Source organism: Solanum lycopersicum, chromosome 10 (genome assembly GCF_036512215.1).
Source record: "Solanum lycopersicum chromosome 10, SLM_r2.1".
Taxonomy (NCBI): Eukaryota; Viridiplantae; Streptophyta; class Magnoliopsida; order Solanales; family Solanaceae; genus Solanum; species Solanum lycopersicum.
In genome coordinates, this window is record NC_090809.1 from 53086019 (window position 1) to 53106091 (window position 20073).

Sequence of the window (20073 nt, forward strand, 5' to 3'; positions counted from 1 at the left end):
ATGTCGAATTTATCCAAACTTGAGTTTGTGGCATTAGATATTTCTGGAAAGAATTATCTTTCATGGGTACTCGATGCTGAGATTCACTTGGCTGCTAAAGGTCTTGATGTCTCTATTACTCAGGGAAATGAAGCATCGAGTCAAGATAAGGCGAAGGCTATGATTTTCCTTCGTCATCATCTTGATGAGGGCCTGAATATTGAATATCTGACGGTGAAAGATCCACTTGAATTGTGGACTGATTTAAAGGGGAGATATGACCACCTAAAGGCAACAGTGTTGCCAAGAGCTCGTTATGAGTGGATGCACTTATGGTTTCAAGATTTTAAGACCGTAATTGAATACAACTCTGTTGTATTCAGGATAACCTCCCAGTTGAAATTATGTGGGGAGACTATAAAAGATGAGGACATGTTGGAAAAGACACTTACTACTTTACATGCCTCAAATGTGATATTGCAGCAACAATATCGTGAAAAGGGTTTTCAGAAATATTCTGAACTAATCTCATGTTTTTTGGTGGTTGAGCAACATAATGCTCTTTTAATGAAAAATCATGAAGCTCGTCCCACTGGAGTTGCTCCATTACCGAAGGCAAATGTGGTGGAAGCACGTGGTCAATCTGAAGTAAAAAGAGATGATCATCGGGGATATAATAATGCACGGAGACGTGGCAAAGATAAAGGACGATACACTAATCATCAAGGTGGTGGTCATAATAAAAGGGAGAACAACATGAGTTCTCAAAATAACCCCTCAAAAAGTAATTGTCGTCGTTGTGGCATGAAAGGCTATTGGAAGAATGAATGTCACACACATGAGCATTTTGTAAGACTCTATCAAAATTCCTTTAAAAGAAAGGAAAAAAAAGTGGTGCTTCCTCTTCCAATGCTCGAGCTGAGTCACATATGACTCTTAAAGAAGATGATAAGCCGGGAACATCTCAGAAATATGATAAGGATGTTGAAGCAAATTTGGCTTTGATGATGTTTTTGATGGCCTTGGTGACATTACTCATATGGAAGCTGATGACTTCTTTGGAGATCGAAACTGATGTTTGATTTTTTAGTTGGGGAATGAAGTCTGTTAATATTTTACATAATATATTACTTATGTATTTTTAATTATTATGCCATTCATGTTGAAGTTTAAATTTCCGTTGTTAATTTTGTTTCTTCCTTCTTTTAATGTATTTTATTTTAATGAAAATTAATAGAAATCCCCAGTTGTCAGTTGGATTCAAGATGAGTAATGGAGATGTATGCCTTCTTGATAGTGCTACAACGCATACAATATTAAAAGAAATACTTTTCTAATTTGGTTATGAAAATGGCATATGTCAACACAATATCAGGTAGTACAAAATTAATTGAGGGCTCTGGAAAAGAGACCTTATTACTACCTAGAGGGACAATATTAAGCATTGATAATGCATTATATTGTAGTAAGTCTCAAAGAAACTTATTAAGTTTCAAAGTTATTCGCCAAAATGGCTATCATGTTGAGACGGCTAATGAAGGAAAGGTTGAATACCTTTACATTACTACAATTAATGTAAAGAAGAAAATTGTGCATGAAAAATTACCTGCATTTTCTTCTGGGTTGTACTATACAAGTATAAGTACAGTTGAATCACATGCCGTACTAAACAAAAGGCTTACTAATTTTAATGATTTTATCATTTGGCATGACCGTTGGGCCATCCCGGATTTAATATGATACGCAAAATCATTGAGAATTCACATGGGCACGCCTTAAAGAGCCCAAATATCCTTCAATCAAAGGAATTCTGTTGTGCTGCTTGTTCTCAAGGAAAGTTGATCATTAAACCATCAACAATTAAGGTTGGAATTGAAAATCCTGCGTTTCTAGAACGTATACAGGGCGATATATGTGGATCAATTCAACCTGCATGTAGACCCTTTAAATATTATATGGTCTTGATAGAAGCTTCTACAAGATAGTCACATGTGTGTTTATTATCAACTCGCGACATGGCTTTTGCGAGATTGCTGGCTCAAATAATAAGATTGAAAGCACAATTTCCAGACTATAAAATAAAGACAATCCGTCTAGATAATGCTGGTGAGTTTACATCTCAGGCATTTAATGATTATTGTATGTCTACTGGTATAACAGTTGAACATCCAGTTGCGCATGTTCACACTCGAAACGGTCTAGCAGAATCATTGATTAAATGTCTGCAATTGATAGCTAGACCATTACTAATGAGAACAAAGTTATTTGTGTCTATGTGGGGGCATGCTATTTTGCATGCAACAACACTTGTGCGCATAAGGCCGACCAATTATCATGAATTCTCCCCATTACGATTAACTTTTAGTCAAGAGCCAAAAACTTCCCACCTTAGAGTTTTTGGATGTGACGTGTATGTCCCAATTGCTCCACCACAACGCACAAAGATGGGGCCCAAAGAAGGTTAGGGATATATGTTGGGTATGAATCTCCTTCAATCATAAAATATTTAGAGTCTATGACTGAAGATTTATTTAAGTCAAGATTTGTTGATTGTCATTTTGATGAATCAGTATACCCAACATTAGGGGGAGAACATAAGTTGTTGGGAAAAGAGATAGATTGAAATTCATCATCTCTATCTCATCTGGATCCTCGAACAAACCAATGTGAGAAAGAAGTTCAAAGAATAATTTATTTACAGAACATTGCAAATCAGCTACCAGTTGCATTTACTAATCTTCCAAGGATTACTAAATCGCATATTCCAGCTATTAATGTTCCCGTTCGAGTTGATATCCCGACGGGATAAATTGTTAAGGCAAATGAGTCTAGACCACATTTGAAGCGTGGTAGACCAATTGGTTCCAAGGATAAAAATCCTCAAAAAAGAAAAGGAATAAATTATCAAGATGACCATGGGTTGAAAGAAATTTCTCAAGATGAGACCCAAGTCATAACACATCATGATGAGGAGGTTCGAACTTCTGAAAACAATGAAATTTCAATGAATTATGTCTCGACGAGAAAGTTGTGGAACCGAAATAATGTTGTGATTGACAACATATTTGCCTATAATGTTGCTATTGAAATAATGCAACAAGATGAAGATTTTGAGCCAAAATCTGTTCACGAATGTTAGAGAAATGATTGGCCAAAATGGAAGGATGCAATTCAAGCTGAATTGGCTTCACTAGAAAAACGTGAAGTTTTTGGACCGATAATCCGAACACCTGAAGGTATCAAGCCAGTGGGGTACAAATGGGTTTTTGTACGAAAAAAGAAATGAGAAAGGTGAAGTTATGAGATATAAGGCCCGAATCGTTGCTCAAGGTTTTTATCAAAGACCTGGCATTGATTATATGGAGACATATTCTCCAGTGGTAGATGCAATCACCTTCAGATATCTCATAAATCTGGCAGTTCATGAAAAACTTGAAATGCGTCTCATGGACGTTGTCACATCCTATCTATATGGCTCATTGGACCACAACATTTTCATGAAAATTCCTGAAGCATTCAAAGTGCCTAAAACATACAAAGACTCAAGAGAAACTTGTTCAATAAAGCTTCAGAAATCTCTGTATGGATTGAAACAATTAAGACGGATGTGGTACAATCGTCTGAGTGAATATTTGTTAAAGAAAGGGTACAAAAATGACCCGATTTGTCCCTGCATTTTGATTAAAGGGTCGGGGTCTGAATTTGTAATAATAGCTGTGTATGTTGATGATTTGAACATCATTGACACTCGTAAAGAGCTTTTAGAAGCTGTTGAGTGTCTGAAAAAATAATTTGAAATAAAAGATCTCGGCAAGACAAAATTTTGTCTTGGCCTACAGATTGAGAATTTGTCAAATGGAATACTTGTTCATTAATCAACATACACAGAAAAGATACTAAAGCATTTTTACATGGATAACTCACATCAATTGAGTACTCCAATGGTGGTAAGATCGCTTGGCATCAATACAGATCCATTTCTATCTCAAGAGAATGATGAAGAGCTTCTTGGTGATGAAACTCCTTATCTTAGTGCGATCGGGGCACTAATGTACCTTGCTAACAATACTCGACCAGATATCTGTTTTGCAGTATGTCTACTGGCAAGATTCAGTTCCTCCCCAACAAAAAGACATTGGAATGATGTTAAACACATACTTCGATATCTTCGATGGACCATGGACATGTGTTTATTCTATTCCAATGAATCCAAATCAGAACTGATTGGCTACGCAGATTCAGGGTATTTATCAGATCCGCATAAAGCTCGATCACAAACAGGCTATTTGTTTACATGTGGAGACACAACAATATCTTGGCGATCAATAAAGCAAACGTTGGTAGCCACTTCTTCAAATCATGTAGAAATAATAGCCATCCATGTAGCAAGTCGAGAGTACATCTTGTTGAGATCAATGACCCATCATATTCAGGAAATGTGTGATTTTTCTTTGAAAAAGAATATACCAACCACAATGTACGAAGATAATGCTGCATGTATAGCTCAATTGAAAGGATGATACATCAAAGGAGACCGGACAAAGCATATCTCACCAAAGTTCTTTTTCACGCATGATCTTCAACAATATGGTGAGATAGAAGTTCAACAAATTCGTTCAAGTGATAATCTTGCTCAACGTTTGAGAAGTTGAGATATAAGATTGGAATGCGCCGTCTCCGAGATATCAAGTAAAGTTTTTATCAGGGGGAGCGAAATACGCGTTGTACTCTTTTCCTTACCTGTGGTTTTATCCCAAGTTGGATTTTCTTGGTAAGTTTTTTAAGAAGGCAACATTCAAAGCGTATTATGAGACATGTGTACTCTTTTTCCTTCACTAGGATTTTCCCACAGGGTTTTTCCTAGTAAGGTTTTAACGAGGCATATAATCTATGGATATTCAAGGGGGAGTGTTGTAAATCCATTGTATATGTGGATGATCCATTAGAGTTATCCAACAATTAATTGGATTCATGTATTAGTGTTTTCAATGTGATAATATTTTAAGGTGATATGAACCTTGATGATAACTATGTATAATTTCAAGGTGACCTTTGACTATGATATCTCAACACTATAAATAGAGATATCATTCACCATTGTATGACATACTTGAATAAGAAAATTATCTACTCTATCTTATACTTCTTGTCTTTTTCTTCTTATATTCTGAGCTTTCTTTACAACAAGATATAAATAATTTCTTTAATTATAACAATTATTTATTTATCAAAAGTATAAATAAAAAGAGGATAATGCACAAGTACCCTCTCAATCTATGTACGAAATTTCAAAGACACGCTTATAATATATTAAGGTCCTATTACCCCCTGAAGTTATTTTATTAATAATTTTCTACCTTTTCTCGGCCTACGTGGCACTAGCTTGAAAAAAATCAATCAGTATTTGGCCCACAAGAAAGTGTCACGTAGGCCGAAAAGGGGTAGAAAAATACTTATAAAATAAGTTCAGGGGGGTAATAAGATCTTAGTATTGTATAAGTGTATCTCTGGGATTTTGAGCATATATTGAGGGGATACTTATGCATTTTCCCAATAAAAAATTGTAAAGTCGAAAGAAGTATTTCAACGAAAAATTAATAAAATTATCATTTTATCTATAATTTCCTAAGAAACATGTAAGGAAAGTAGAAAAACAAAATATTTATTAAATTTTACCAAATTTGAATTTCAAGAATACAAAATATCGTATAAATTGAAGAAAAAAATTATGTATTTACATACAATTTATGGATATTTTTCGTACTTATCATGAATAAAATTATTAAAATATAGAAATGCAAATGTTGAAACAATGGTTGAAAAAGAATCAAATAAAAAAAACACTTAGAAAGTAAGGTGTAGTAAGAAAGGAGGGAGAAAAGTCACAAAAGGAAGAGAGAGAAAAAAGAGTTTGTATCATGTTTTTTCAAATGGAACCCAGTTATCCACTTGTCATAAAATAAATGGAGGGTCATACAAGTTTTGTCTACTACATCATATTTATGCCTCATTCATAATAATTTTTCGTGTGTAATAGCGAAAGTGTGATAATTAAAAAAGGGACCAGAAAACACTTGTCAAAGAAAATGGTGCCCTCATACAATTATTGTTGGTTGTACCTCAAATATCATAAAATTTTTCGATGATGATATTTTGGGAATCCAACAAATATATTGTTACAACTTTTTCTGAAACACTGGCCAACCCAAGATCTCTAGTTACAATAAATATCTACTTGCAATCTCAACTTCATCTCTAAGCTTTTCATCTCTGTTCTTATCTCTATCTTTTAGTTACTTGTAATATTAGTAATTTCTTCATAATTCATAGTTTTGAGCATTGCAATCACAATTATAAAGTAGTAATTTTGTTTCTCTTCTTATTAATATAGTGAGAATTTCGAATTTGTCACATTGGTTCTTTCATTGTTCGTAATCTAAATGATATTGGTGGTATTAGATTGATTTAGTGGTGGCAAGGACCCACACGATTGAATTCTCCGGACTGAGCAATATTTCACCTGCCCTGGTTTCTTTTCGAAGGATTGTCTACCTCTTCTTTACTTCTACCTTGATGGGGAAATTCTTACTTGATTTACTTTGTTGTGTCGAAACAAGTAATTCTTCGATTGAAAACATTTTACGGAAAATTTGCTTATGCAATTTCCATAACGCACCTATGCCTCTGCTATGTCACATGCTCATCCAACTTGGAAGATGACTTCACAAGTGGAAACACATATACATGTATTCAACGTGTATCTAGTGTAACTCGTATGTATTGGAAATATATACAAATCTTGCTTGTCTTTCTCTCTCTTTAATCACGTTCATCTCGCTTTCTTTTTGTGTGTACCTGATAGCAAGAATACATGTATCTAAGTGTAAAATGCATAGAAAATTCTTAATTAGTGGTAAGATACACAATATTTTGCAAGTGTAGGTAATAATAGTATATACGGAAAAGTGTCAAAATTGCCCCTGAACTATGCGAAATAGATCACTTATACCCTCAATTACATTTTGGGATAAAAAATACCCCCGTCGTTATCCTAGGAGACCACAAGTACCCTCAACAGTTAAAACCCCAATTTTTTAGTGACACAGAGAGCCACATGAGACGAATCCCTCCACTAAGCGTTGTCAACTAAGATTCACTACAAAAGAACTTGACCTTTAGTGGCGACAAAGTCGCAAAATCCAAAAATATTGCCACTAAAGGTTATGAGTGATTAGTGGCAACTAAGGCTCCAACAACCATTCGCTAGTAAAATTTATTTTTTCAACAAAAAATATGACAATTAATTTCGATTGCAACCTAATTTTTTAAAAATAAATAACTTGCAACATCAATATTAAAAACATCCAATATTATTACGAAAAATTATGAAAATTACTTCTCGATTCATATCCCAACTATATAATGCAGCATTGTACATTTTGTAAATTTACATATGACATAAAAATAAAACATACAGTGCCTTCAAACTCCTACTTAATTGATATCATTTTTTTTTAAAACAATGAAGAAAAAACACAAAAGTATGTTAAAACACTTTAGTGACGATTTTCTGGGCTTTGTCACGATTATTGTCGCCATTAAAGGTTTAGCTTTTTTGTAGTGAATCCTAGTTGACAATGCTTAGGTGAAAGGATTGGTTCCATGTGGCTTGTTAAGTCAATGAAAATGTGGGATGTTAACTCTTGAGGGTATATGTGGTCTATTAAGATAACAGTAGGAACATTTTTTATCCCAAAATGTAACTCTTGATAGTAAAGTATGTCTAACTATGTAATTTTTCTAAAAAATAATTATGTGTTATATTTTAATATTGCACGTCTATAATCTATTGAGCTAATAATGATTTATATGATTATTTTACTGCGCTACTTGTTAAGACGGAGAAAGATGGCTTGCATGCATAGTCACCACATATTCATAGAGTAAAAAAGATTAGGAAAAAGCAATATTTTCGTTTAAATTTATGTAATATTGTTATCTTAGGGACAAAACTTATACATTATTGAGCTAATTTGTTAAAAAAGTAATACGAAGTATAACACTAATTATTCAATATATCTTGCTAATAGTCATTAAAATATAATATATCTTGCTAATATTCATTAAAATCTATAACTGATTACATAATATAGCACAAATATTTTACATCGACTATATATTATGATACATTCAAAAAATTGAATATAATCAATTCAAACTCACCTCTAAACAGTGTCAAAATTTTACATATGAAATATTCTCCAATAGTTTAATATACCATTCGCTCGAAAGTTTCATATTTGTGTATATCAATTCTTATTTTTATTTTGAAAAAAAAAAGAGGAGAATTAAGTTTATCAAATGGTCTCTTCAGATGATTATCGCACAAAAATTTTTATTTTAATTTTTTGTATCTAATCAAATAATATTATATAAATTAAATAAGTAGAGAGTTAAAATTAAGCAACACCACATTTAATAAATTATTTTATTATATATACTAACGTCGTACTTGTGTGGCACTCACATTTGTTTTTTTCCAGCCAAGGGGCACTCCCTTTTTTATATTATTTGAATACGGAAATTTCAAAAGATATCGATTTATTTATATATTTGATAAATATTTTTAAAAATTATAAATTAAAATCAATTCAAAATCATAAATTGATCATTTCAACATATGTTCTTTTAGTTTATATTGTTTAATAGACATTTGATACTTTTCTAATAATTGTTCTATCAAAAGGAGTCGATTTTCAATCTCCCGATAAAAGGTGTACGTGATTCGGTTGGTTTGGATTTTTCAAATATCAAATTAAACTATTTGTGTAAATTTTTAAAATTTATAAATCAAATCAAACTAATAAAATTTGATTTTTTCGGGTTTCAACCTCGGATTAGTTCGGATTTTTCAAATACCAAACCAAATCATTGTGTCAAATTTTAAATTTATAATTAAAACCAAACTAATAAACTTTGAATTTTTGAATTTTTTCAATAAAGTTTGAATACAAATATATAATTAACTTGTGCTCCAAATATATCTTTAGTCTAACCAAAATATAATTATCTAAGGTGTTTCTTAAAGAAATAACACAAAATATGAGATGAGTATTGATGAAAAAAATATTCAATAGAACATAAAAATGAAATCAACATAGAAAATAAATATTGTACAGTCATAATGAAAATAATCGTAATTTAAAAGTACTAAGTCATGCTAAAATAAGTTTAATAAATATTAGTTACATTATTAAATATTTAAGGAAAATTAAAATTAGATTACGTATTTTAATTGTCTAAATCAATATAAAACTAAAGAACAAATATTCAATAATATTGTCATTCTTAGTGTTCAATTAATTTTCTTTTTGCATTAGTATTAATTTAATTTTGATTTAAGTTACCATTCCGAATTCTAAGTCTTAAACTTGAAATAATATATCAAAAGATAAAAACTATAAAATAATATAAGAAATATTTTAAAATGATATCAAAGTAAATATTTTTATGTATAAAATAATTTTTTTAAAAAAACTACATGCATAATATCGAGTTGTTTTGGTCTCGGATTGATTTTTTTTTAGTTAAAACCAAACCGACTCAAATATAATAGAATTTTTTTTCTAATACCAAATCAAGTCAAACCAAATCACTAATCGAATTTTTTTCCAATGTGACTCGATTTTCAATTTGATTTAACTTTTAATTTAATTTTGTACGCCCTTACTCTTTACATATATATAGTTCTTTTTTAAAAATAAATACTATGTGATAGAGAAATATATATATATATATATATATATATATATATATATATATATATATATATATATATATATATATATATATTGGGTGTTGAAAAATAAATATTGACATATGCCTAATTTTTCCAAATTTTCAACGTACTTTAAGTGGTATTGCTTTGACCAGTACCACTTTGGTTAATTCCATTTTTTTTCAATTTTATTAAATTTTGTGTTCCCATTTGGGCTTTTGACAAAATAAATGCCTACTGACTTCTCAAGCTAAACTATCAATCACCGCCCACCACATTCTTTTTTTTAAATTATTATTATTTTGTCTTCTTCACTTAAGGATATTGGACAATAACTTATAATGGAAAAAAGAACAACTAGACCATTACTTTATAAAGAAACTTTTAGTTGTTTCCAATAACATATTAAAAGATGTTTTCTAGTGGTGAAAAATGCAAGTACTAATTCACTTTTAAATAATTATATGATATTTTATTAATTAATAATTTTATATTAAATTTTAAGTCAGATATATTATTTTTTTGAATTTCAAGTTTATTATATGTATCAAAAATACTAGATATATGTATTATTAATATAAAATATACTTTGAAATATAAAATTATTAGGAGAGAAGCGAGCGAGAAGGGAGAGAGAGTCAAGTGAGAGAAACAATGTATTTCATGATATATGCAAATCACGCTTGAATATAGTGTATATAAAACAAATAACACCTAATTTAATCCGTATGTATCTGGAATATATGTATTTCATTGTGCCATATACATGCATATGAAAAAATAATCATAATACGAAAAGTTATTTCAACAACTAAAATAAAGGCACGTAATAATACCGTAAACTATATATTTATCTACTTGGTACGCAATTATAAATTTTCCCCTTTAAAAAATTCTGTTACAATAGTTAATCATAACGTAACAATATATTAAAATGCAAAGCGTGAGGCGAGATGTTTTAGGAATTGCTATACGAGAGGTGTAAGCCTTAAAACACAAGACACGAGTCTCATCAATCTGTTGAGCGTAAGTTTCAATCATAGTCACACAAATATATATAACTTATGTTAGATCAGAAGATTTTTAACAAAAACTTTCTTTCTTTCTTAAATTTCATATTCAGTTGAATTACATCATTTAAATCAAAATAAAGAAAATATAATTTATTTAAGTATTCATTCATCAAAAATAATAGGGAGAAGTATTGAAAATATCCCTATACTCGCTACGAGTTGTTAATTTCATCTCCAAACTGTTGACATTATTAAAAACATCTATTTACTTAGCCGATTGAAATTCATTATAAACCAAATTTGCAATGTGAGTAAAAAAAACACCCTAAATTCTTACTAAGTTTGTAAATATTTTTAACACTTTTCTCATTTTTTAAAAATTAAAAATCTCATGCACTTATAATGATTTGAGACCACTTGATATGTCATATAAGAGATAAAAAAATATTTAAACTTAAATTTTAATTTTTTAAATAAAATAATAATTTATATCAAATTTAAAAATATTTTCAATATTTTCTGAAAGATACTAGCGAAACGATAAGTAACGACCTTCCAAACAAAGTTGGATCCAAATATTTAACTCACTGGTTTTGCAAATTTAGTGACAAAAAAGGAGGCAATTTAACCAACAAAACAATTCCCTTACACGTGTCACCTAGCGCCGTTTAAATGAAACCATCCTTCCCGTGAAATTCTTAGGTTTATTTTGTAACCCCCAAACGGAAAACGCAATAAGCATTTGCATATCGCCGTCTAAAACGACCTGACTTCTCTCTCTCTCTCTATACATATATAGTCCCCCCATCCCCCTCTCTCTTCACTAATCGCTTGATTTCTCTGCTATACCGTCGCCGGCCGGCGAATTTCACGGTAAGGATTGATTGGTTTATTTTGTATTTTTAGAGATTTCATATGTTTATATGTTCTGGAATTTGTTGTATGTACGTACTTGTTTGAGCTGTAGAATTTGTTTCATGAATGGATATGTGTGATTAACTAGGTTTAGAGATAAGTAATGGAAATTCTGAGGTTTCTAGGGAGATGATTGGTGATTAATTTTTATTATATCATTTTTTTTGGGATCTCTATGATCTCCGTTGTGTTTGATACATTTTTTAGGTTTTTTTTTCTGCAACAGGGACTCACTCTGTAATAGTGTTCTCCTGCAAATTAGTTAGATGTGATTGAGTTTTTTATTTTGTATAATAGAATTGGTGAAATGAATCTTAGGTTTAGTTTGATCTCGGATCTGATAACATGGTTATAAAGATTTGTTGAATTTGGTTTTGCTGAACAGTAATGGTTGTGTGACTCTTCAGCACGTAGTTCTTTTGGTTTGTGCTTTTTTGTAGTTATTAACGTGGAGAATTACTGTTTTATCAGATGCAGTGAATAGGATTTCATTGACAATAGTGTTTGTGTTGACTGTAGTATGTAATTCTTCACTAGGAAGGTTTTTTCTTTTATGGGATTATTATCTTCTAATGCCTTGTTGTTGAAGTATGTTAGACCTATAGAATTTACAAAATTGGAAATCACTGTTCAGTTTTGAGCTGAAAGTGATCTTTTAAAAATGGGAAATTTATTTTCTAGTGGAATTTTATATTGTTATCTCCAATGAGTGCATTTTTTCTCTTCTAAGAGGCATCTCTTCCTAGATTCTCAGCATTAGCTGTTGCAACTTTTTGCATAAATCTTATTCTATTGGGTGAGAGAGTGATGTATTGGGTGACTTGGTGGCGCAAGCATGATGTATGGCATTCTCTGTACCAAACTTGAATGGGTTTAACAATGCAAGCAACCTGGAAAATATCCATGTTGAGTGTGGAGATTGGCTCTTCAATTGCCCTCAAAGTGTCCAGTAAATATGGCATGTATGAAAGCATTTATGACCCAAACCATTCACATGCTATATGTGTTCGATATGAAGGATAATTTCTGCTTTGTTTCTGTGTACCAAAAAGATTTAGCTGCCATATTAAAATGCATACGTGCTTTGCTTTCGATAATTTTGAGTTTTTGACTTCATTTTTTTTTTGTTGTTTCAGAGAATTTAACTCCCGTATTTGAAGATGATGTAGCATGCTGGCATTGTCATTGGTCTGACTGATAGCTGCCTAAGTATTGTATGCTTTGTGTGTAAGCAAGCATGGGTTCCGCTTGCTGTGTTGCTGCCAGAGATAGAGCTGTTCTAGATGGATCAAGCTGTGAAAATTTTCAGAGAAATGTCCGCCAGTCTCCTACGTGGAGCTTTCGGTGGGATAATCGGGGACGAGTGGCTGGGGAGGAGACGCCAGTAAATTGGTCTTCTGATGGAATTGGTGGCAATGATGGAATAGAATTTAAATCTGGAACTGTAGGAACAGTCTATGCATCTGAAGAGGGTAGTCCATTGGATAGTTTCAGATCACTTGCATGGCAGAAGTCACCAGTTTCTGAAAGAAATAATCGAAACTTTTCACTTCCTTTATTGGGTTAGTACTTGCACTGCTCTCCTTTTGCTTTTGTATGTAAAAAATGGATAGATACACAACAATTAGGTGATTATGCAAATTGAAGAGAAAAAAGATGTCAAGTTCTGATTGCACATGATGAGTTTGAACCTCTTTTTTCTTCTTCTCTTTTTGAACTTTGTGAAATATGAGAATACCTAATTGGATGACATAATGGTGGATGCTTTGTCATCCTGTTTGGGGAATGTGAAGGCAAAACTTTATCGAAGATCACCAGTCCTCTTCAGGAAGAACTAAGCAGCTAATGCTAGCAGACCAAATTCTCACACGAGAGATTTTTTTTAGGTTTAAATGTAGAGAAGGGTTATGTATAGAGTTGATTTTAGGCTAAAAATAGGAGTTAGAGAGCACCGAAATGAAATATGTTGCATGTGTGCGCTTCTCGGATGTAAAATTGTTTATCCATACAATGAGCTTCCTTTTTATTGTGAATTTTGTTTGGGTGTCTAGTACTCTACAAGTGAGCTTTCTTGCTTCTGAGATGTCTAGATTTGTCATAGAGAAGACTGAGCTGCTGGCAGTGGTGAATGATGGCTACTCTGTCTTGATAAGAGGATATTATCAAATGATGAAGATAAATAGTGGAGGGGGTTGAAGATGTAGACTATTTGTATGTTCTCCAATTGGGGAGGTGCTAGTAGCTTTAGCTGAAAATGTAGTTTCTTGTGCTTCTTGTGGTGATGCTATGATCAACTTTTTAAGATCATGGAGCATATGAACTATTTTGTTCGAAAGGTTGTTAAAATTAAAAGTTAGTTGTCACTTGCTTTATCAAAGGTTAAAGAATACTTTAAGTTGTCACTTGCCTAATTATAGGGTTGTTGGTTGTTACTGAGATCAAATATTTGTTCTCAAAGAAACTCGCAATCTCCAAGTTTTCTTGTATAACTCATATATATGCCTTGCATTTGTATTATTATTAGAGTGAAGTATAACATTAGTTAAATATGGTGAGTACTTTTCATTTTCTTGCTTATTTAGACTGCTATTTTCCTCAACCTTTAGGAAATGCCAATCCTACCTCTTTACTATGAGAAGATTGATTGCTAAAGTACACTTTTTCTCTTTTTTGGACCGTCATTTTTTAGTCAGAAATTTTTATGAACAAGGGTTGATCTTTGTTGATATCAAAGAAGCACTAAGTTAATGCTTAAAAACATAGTTGCGATTCATGTTAAGTAGTTGACTGTATCAATAATGCCATTTGCATTATCTTGCAAGGCTATGTATGCCTCCTTTTTTTGCCATAAAAGTTTCTCACTATCCAGTCTGTCCACCATACAACCTGAGGAATAGTGTTCCAACCGTAAATTGCATTTTTATTGAGATCTCTTTTACTCCCAAATTTTTAGAAACTCTATCATCGAGTTATGCATTGACAAGCTAATTCCCAGGATGTTTAGAAAAAGGACTCCAGATCTGAGAGGTAACTGTACAGTGTAAAAATAGATCATTCGAATCCTCTGATTGCTCCTCTCATAGCGAGCATTTACTGCATAGATGGAACCCCCCTCTCTGGAATTTGGGTGAGTGAGGCGCTAAGCATCATTGGCTGCCACTAAAGAATGTAATTCACCTTGGATGGCTACGAACTTGTGTCAGGAGGAGTTGACTACTTATAGCTAGATTGGCTGAGAACAAACCTATGGAATGTTTCATTTACTCTGGGGCACCAGACTTGTTTAGAGCTGTAAACATGCTGTTAGGTTCAAAAGTCACAACAAAAGACATGTATTTTCTATCTCTCAAACATAACAATGTCCTGTAAAGAATGAGGTTACAATTTAATGTCATCCAGCAGTAGCATTTTGCTGAGACGGATAGTGTACAGATCTGGAAATTGATCCTTGAGAGGAGAAGTCACCACCCAGTCTTCCCAAGGTTCATCTGTTCGTCATCCTCCAAATGTGATCTTGTGTTGGAAAAGAGTTCTCCCAGAATGATCTAATGAATTTCCATCAAACTGTGCCATGCAAAGTGTCCTTAGTTTTGTCATCTAGTGATCTAGTAAAGAATATTTTTCACAATTCTCCTCCATAGGGCATTGGTACCTTTATTAGATCGTCTCAACCATCATATAATAAGTCTTCTTTGTACGTCTTCAAGTCTTTTTACTCCTGGACCACTCTATCTCTTAACTGCAGCGACTCCATTTACCCGACTAACCTTCTTCTGGTTGTTACCTTGCCAAAGAATATTCTTTTTTCAGCTTGTTCAATCTGTCAATGACCAAACTGGGGTAGGGAAACAAGAGAATAGTGTTAGTAGGGTATTAAGTACACAATTGATGTCAATGAATCTACTGCCCTAGGAAAGATATTGACATTTCGGATTTGAAAGTCTTTTTTCCACCTTCTAGAATGCAGCCCCAAATAGAAATAGACCTGAATTTTGTCCCAAGGGTAATCCCAGATTCGCAATTAAGATGTAGAACAGTCATGGAATGTTGGGAACAGTGTCTACAGGAAACAGGAAGGTTTTTGAGAAATTAATATGACGACCAGTAATCATTCTGAAAAAAACAAACTTGTTGCTCTGCAGCTTCAAAAGAAATCAAAGTATCATATGAATATAAAATGTGAGAGACGTTCAGACCTCCTTCCTTTGTGGTCTGCTGCATAACCTTTCATCCAATTGAGATGAATAACTTTTGAGAACAATTTTATATATATATATATATATATATATTGTGTAAGGGGGAAGCTCCAAAGTACAAAGTTGAATTACCATTTACCCCTACACTAAATTATAATATATAAAAAAACTTATTGTCCCTTCGGGGTGGCCCAATGGTTTGAGCTTGGGACTTCCATGTTGGAGGTTTCAAGTTCGAAACCCCTTGCCAGCGAAAGCAAGGGGTTTGCCTTTTGGGTCGAGCTCGTCGCACCAGGCTTGCCTAGTGCGGGTTACCTCGCCTAAGTGGCCTGCGAGTTGTTGCATAGGAGCAGGGTTTTACCCCATGCGCACTCAAAAAGGGTAGTGACTGCAGGTTTCCCTTGTCGTAAAAAAAAATAAAATTAATTATATTAAGTAGAAAAATTTCTATGATATTTTTATTTTAAAAAAGTTAAAACATCTCATAATAAATTGGGTCTTTTCTACTAATAACATCTCATAAAAAATGGAGCATTTTCTACTCTCCAACATCTCATAATTAATTGAGTATTTTCTACTTTTCCTTACATCTAATCATTAATAAGTCTTCTATTATTTCATTTGGTTAAAATGTTCACACTTTATTGAGTTTTCTTCTCCATCAGGTACTTATCATCCCCCCTCCCTTTTTTTCTTTTGACTTTTTTAATACTTCCTTTGTCCCAATTTATGCAACACTTGTTCTTTTTCGAGAGTGAAACAGTTAAGTTGAATTACTACATATGTGACTAAAGTAACATCATATTTGCAATAGTTTCTAACCTCGTCTTATGAGTCGTTACCTTTTTTGTGTGTTCTGATTTTTATTTTATAGCATAGAGAAAGTCCAATAGTATATGTATCATTTAAAATTTATCATTTGCAATACAAAATCTGTATTAAATATTTTAAGATAAATGTTCAATGCATTTTCATTTAAAATTTATCATTTGCAATACAAAATTTGTATGAAATATTTTAAGATGAACGTTCAATGCGTGTTCCCAGAGACTAGTTCCTCTATAAGCTGGAAGGAGTCATGAGCAGCCACATTGATAAGAACAGAGGATCTTGTTGATCTCATCTCGTAGCATTCTCGAATGTTGCTTTATACAGATGGAAGTAGTCAGGATGGGACATGATAACTTCAACTGTAATTTTCTTTGTTGATTTGTCATGCCTTTAATTCTTCCAAAGGCATTGTTCTATGATTTTGTGATTGATGCTATATATTTTTGAGTCTTCTGGCCCTCTTAATGTGATGAAATTTTTACAGCATATCATACGGTAGAAATCTTCTACTGATTCATCGTATTTTTATTGGAGGCCATTTACCCCAAAGATAGATTGTGTTCTTTTATATACCCTATTATATGTTTTTGTTTTGCACCCTGATGGTACTGTTTGTTAAGAGATTTTTTTGGGTACGATGTTGATGTGTAAATTGCTATGGAAGCCATAACCATTATTCTCTTGTGACATATCTTTAAATGTCGAGTATAACAGAACATTTTATTTTCACTCTCCTCCTTAGATTCTATATACTATGAAACTATAATTGGCCCTTTATGGATGGAAATCATATGTTCGTTTGGAAAATGACTATTATCATTTGCCTTTGCAGATCCCTTGGCTGAGAGGAATTCGACCGAGGTAATAACAGCGCGTTTTTCTTATTTCTGAAGACAATTTCATGGCATATCTTTGAGTTTTTGACATTCCTGCTTCTTTTGTTTCTGATAATTAGGTTAAAGACTTCGCTGGTTCAACAGCACTTTCATTCCGCTCTCCTATAAAGCTATCTCCATCCGCTCCCTCAGTTTCATCTTTATCTGCATCTCCTTTATCATCACGTGGCCAGCTGCCTCCTGCTAGCTTTACTCCATGTTTGCCTCACCATTCTTCAGCGCACCAACTTGGACAGCAAGTTTCTGATGGCCGTGTACCAGGGCTGAAGTCACCTACATTTTCAATTTCCGAAGAATCATCTTCCTTTGTGCTCCTCCCTGGTTGGAGTAATGATTCAACTAGGGGCTCTCATGGTGGATCATCAGATGGTTGGTCAGCTCCTGGCTTTGCTGACCTGGCAAATCCTCGTCGAGATAGGTGGTCATTTGATAGTGAATCCTTTGGTTTCCATCGTGAAAGGGCCACTAGCCGAGGTTCTGGGTCATCTTCATTCGATCTCCAAACGTGTGGCATATGTGCAAAGCTATTGAATGAACTTGCTGTTGCTGTTCTAGTTTGCGGCCATGTTTTCCATGCTGAGTGCTTGGAGAATATGACATCTGAAATCAATAGGTATGACCCAGCTTGCCCTGTGTGTACTTTTGGGGAGAAGCAGGCCTTGAAGATATATGAAAAGGCAAAAGCTAAGATAGAATTGAAAGCTAGAAAGAGACTTCGAAACAGGATTGTTGACAGTGATATTAGTGGGAATGTTGATCTGTTAGAGCGTCAGAAAAGTAGTGCTCATGAAGGAGGGTGTCCCAGGATGAGCTCCAGTTCCAGTATGAAGAGCCCTTCAAAGAGGCCCTTCCTACGACATTATTTCTCCTTCGGTTCAAAGGGATCAAGATCCTACTCCGAGGGTCCTTCAACTCGGAGGAGAGGGTTCTCCTGGACAAGATCTAACAAGAAGTAGGTTTCTATATGGACATAAAAGGTAAGGAAATCCCTTTAGACATTTTAGCCAGTACTATTGTAAAGCTCCCTTCATGTTTACATCGTTGGTTTGCTATGGATTTCTGATAGATGTTAATCCAAATCCCATACTCTTGTCTGACAAATGGTTTACATTGCATTCACTTGTGCAGATAACCATGGGTATGCTCTCTGAGCTGCCTTATTGGGTTGTAGAGTGGTGAAAGCAGTCAATGATCTTGATGGTGAAAATGCAATGCATTTGCAGGCAAGTAATACATTGTAAAAAATGGGAAGAATACAAGGTGGATGATTAATTTGTTTAAATAGGAAAGAAGATGCAAATTGAATTGAAAATAGTTGTTGTTTCAGTGTATGTTCTATTGGGTTACATACATGTCAAGCCCATGAAAAAATTGTCCTGAAGATTTTATATATATGGTTAAAAGTGCTCATCTCTATTACCTACCTATATAGTAGCATATATTTGGTGTTCTACTCATGCTTAAGAGTAGCATCAGCCATTGTATGACTTTGTATTCTTTTTGTATTTATTTGAGTCAGTTAGAGCTCCGTACCAGCAACCGTGACCCCTTAATTATTGCTCTAACTTATATATACATGGTACTAATTTTATACATTTAACATCTTATTTGTTAACTAGCTATTACACTTGGTAGAATTTGTAAAAAATAAAATAAAATACATGAACAAGTTTGTTATTTTACTAGCTACCAAATGACCAAACTGTATCTAGCAGGTCAGAGAGATGAAAGCAAGCTCTGATATCACCGATTAAGGTCCTTTGATATCTGAGTTTAAATTTACAAAGGGAAACGAGTTTGCCTAAAGAACAAATGAAAGCACTGGTGTTGAAAAAAGAAAGTTTGTTGATGTTTTTAGAATCCAATTTTTTTTATTATTAGTATAAATGCAGAAATAACTAGTGAGAAAGTCCGCTAGTTTATAACAGATTTTTATTGTATCTTCTAATTAGGGGTGCACTATTTGGATTAAATTGAAAAATCAAATTAAATTTTAATTTGGATTAATTTTTTGGATTCTTGGTTTGATTTTAGATTTATAATTTACTTTGTTTGATTTTTTAGTTTGGTTTCGGATTTAGAAAAATAAAAATCAAAAACAACAAAAATCAAATATATATATATATATATATATATATATATATATATATATATATAGTTTATTTTCTTTCTTTTTGGACATCTATAATTGACATACTTTTACTTATTGTGTTTTACGTTTTATTTGTGATTTATATAAAAAAGTATATTAAGAAATTCAATTTATATATATTTTTTTAAATTTGCAAATGTAACTTTGTTATGTTTCTTATTATTGACATAACTGATTAAACAAATCGAAAAAACCCAAACTAAAAAGAGAAAAACCAACCAAATTAAATTTATTTTTGTTCGGATTGAGTTATACTTCTTCAAAATCAAAATCAAAAATTTATACCGAATAGTATAAAATCAAACAAAAAAAT

General features: G+C 32.7%; 3 protein-coding genes across 3 annotated transcripts; all 3 read left to right on the forward strand.

Annotated features, from left to right (window-relative positions):
• Window positions 1-1061, forward strand: LOC112940080 (uncharacterized). The gene is made up of 2 exons (XM_069290001.1): window positions 1-763; window positions 862-1061. Exons 1-2 carry the CDS (start codon window positions 1-3, stop codon window positions 1059-1061), a joined length of 963 nt encoding a protein of 320 aa, XP_069146102.1.
• Window positions 1062-3920: 2859 nt separating this feature from the next.
• Window positions 3921-4499, forward strand: LOC138338916 (secreted RxLR effector protein 161-like). Its single transcript, XM_069290002.1, has one exon. It carries the CDS (start codon window positions 3921-3923, stop codon window positions 4497-4499), a length of 579 nt encoding a protein of 192 aa, XP_069146103.1.
• A 6931-nt stretch (window positions 4500-11430) lies between these two features.
• On the forward strand, window positions 11431-19035 carry LOC101260184 (uncharacterized). Its single transcript, XM_004248649.5, has 5 exons — window positions 11431-11643; window positions 12822-13247; window positions 17545-17573; window positions 17668-18585; window positions 18737-19035. The coding sequence occupies exons 2-4, from the start codon at window positions 12923-12925 to the stop codon at window positions 18562-18564; spliced, it is 1251 nt and encodes a 416-aa protein (XP_004248697.1). The 5' UTR covers window positions 11431-11643; window positions 12822-12922; the 3' UTR covers window positions 18565-18585; window positions 18737-19035.
• The last annotated feature ends 1038 nt before the right edge of the window (window positions 19036-20073 follow it).

What these genes read in the sequence shown, in the direction of transcription:
- LOC112940080 (XM_069290001.1), top strand. Translation starts at nt 1, where the DNA reads ATGTCGAATTTATCCAAACTTGAGTTTGTGGCATTAGATATTTCTGGA. An exon ending in TCAAAATAACCCCTCAAAAA is followed by an intron (nt 764 to 861) that starts GTAATTGTCGTC and finishes TTTAAAAGAAAG; the next exon opens with GAAAAAAAAGTGGTGCTTCC.
- LOC138338916 (XM_069290002.1), top strand. Translation starts at nt 3,921, where the DNA reads ATGGTGGTAAGATCGCTTGGCATCAATACAGATCCATTTCTATCTCAA.
- LOC101260184 (XM_004248649.5), top strand. Translation starts at nt 12,923, where the DNA reads ATGGGTTCCGCTTGCTGTGTTGCTGCCAGAGATAGAGCTGTTCTAGAT. An exon ending in CTTTTCACTTCCTTTATTGG is followed by an intron (nt 13,248 to 17,544) that starts GTTAGTACTTGC and finishes TTGCCTTTGCAG; the next exon opens with ATCCCTTGGCTGAGAGGAAT. An exon ending in CTGAGAGGAATTCGACCGAG is followed by an intron (nt 17,574 to 17,667) that starts GTAATAACAGCG and finishes TCTGATAATTAG; the next exon opens with GTTAAAGACTTCGCTGGTTC.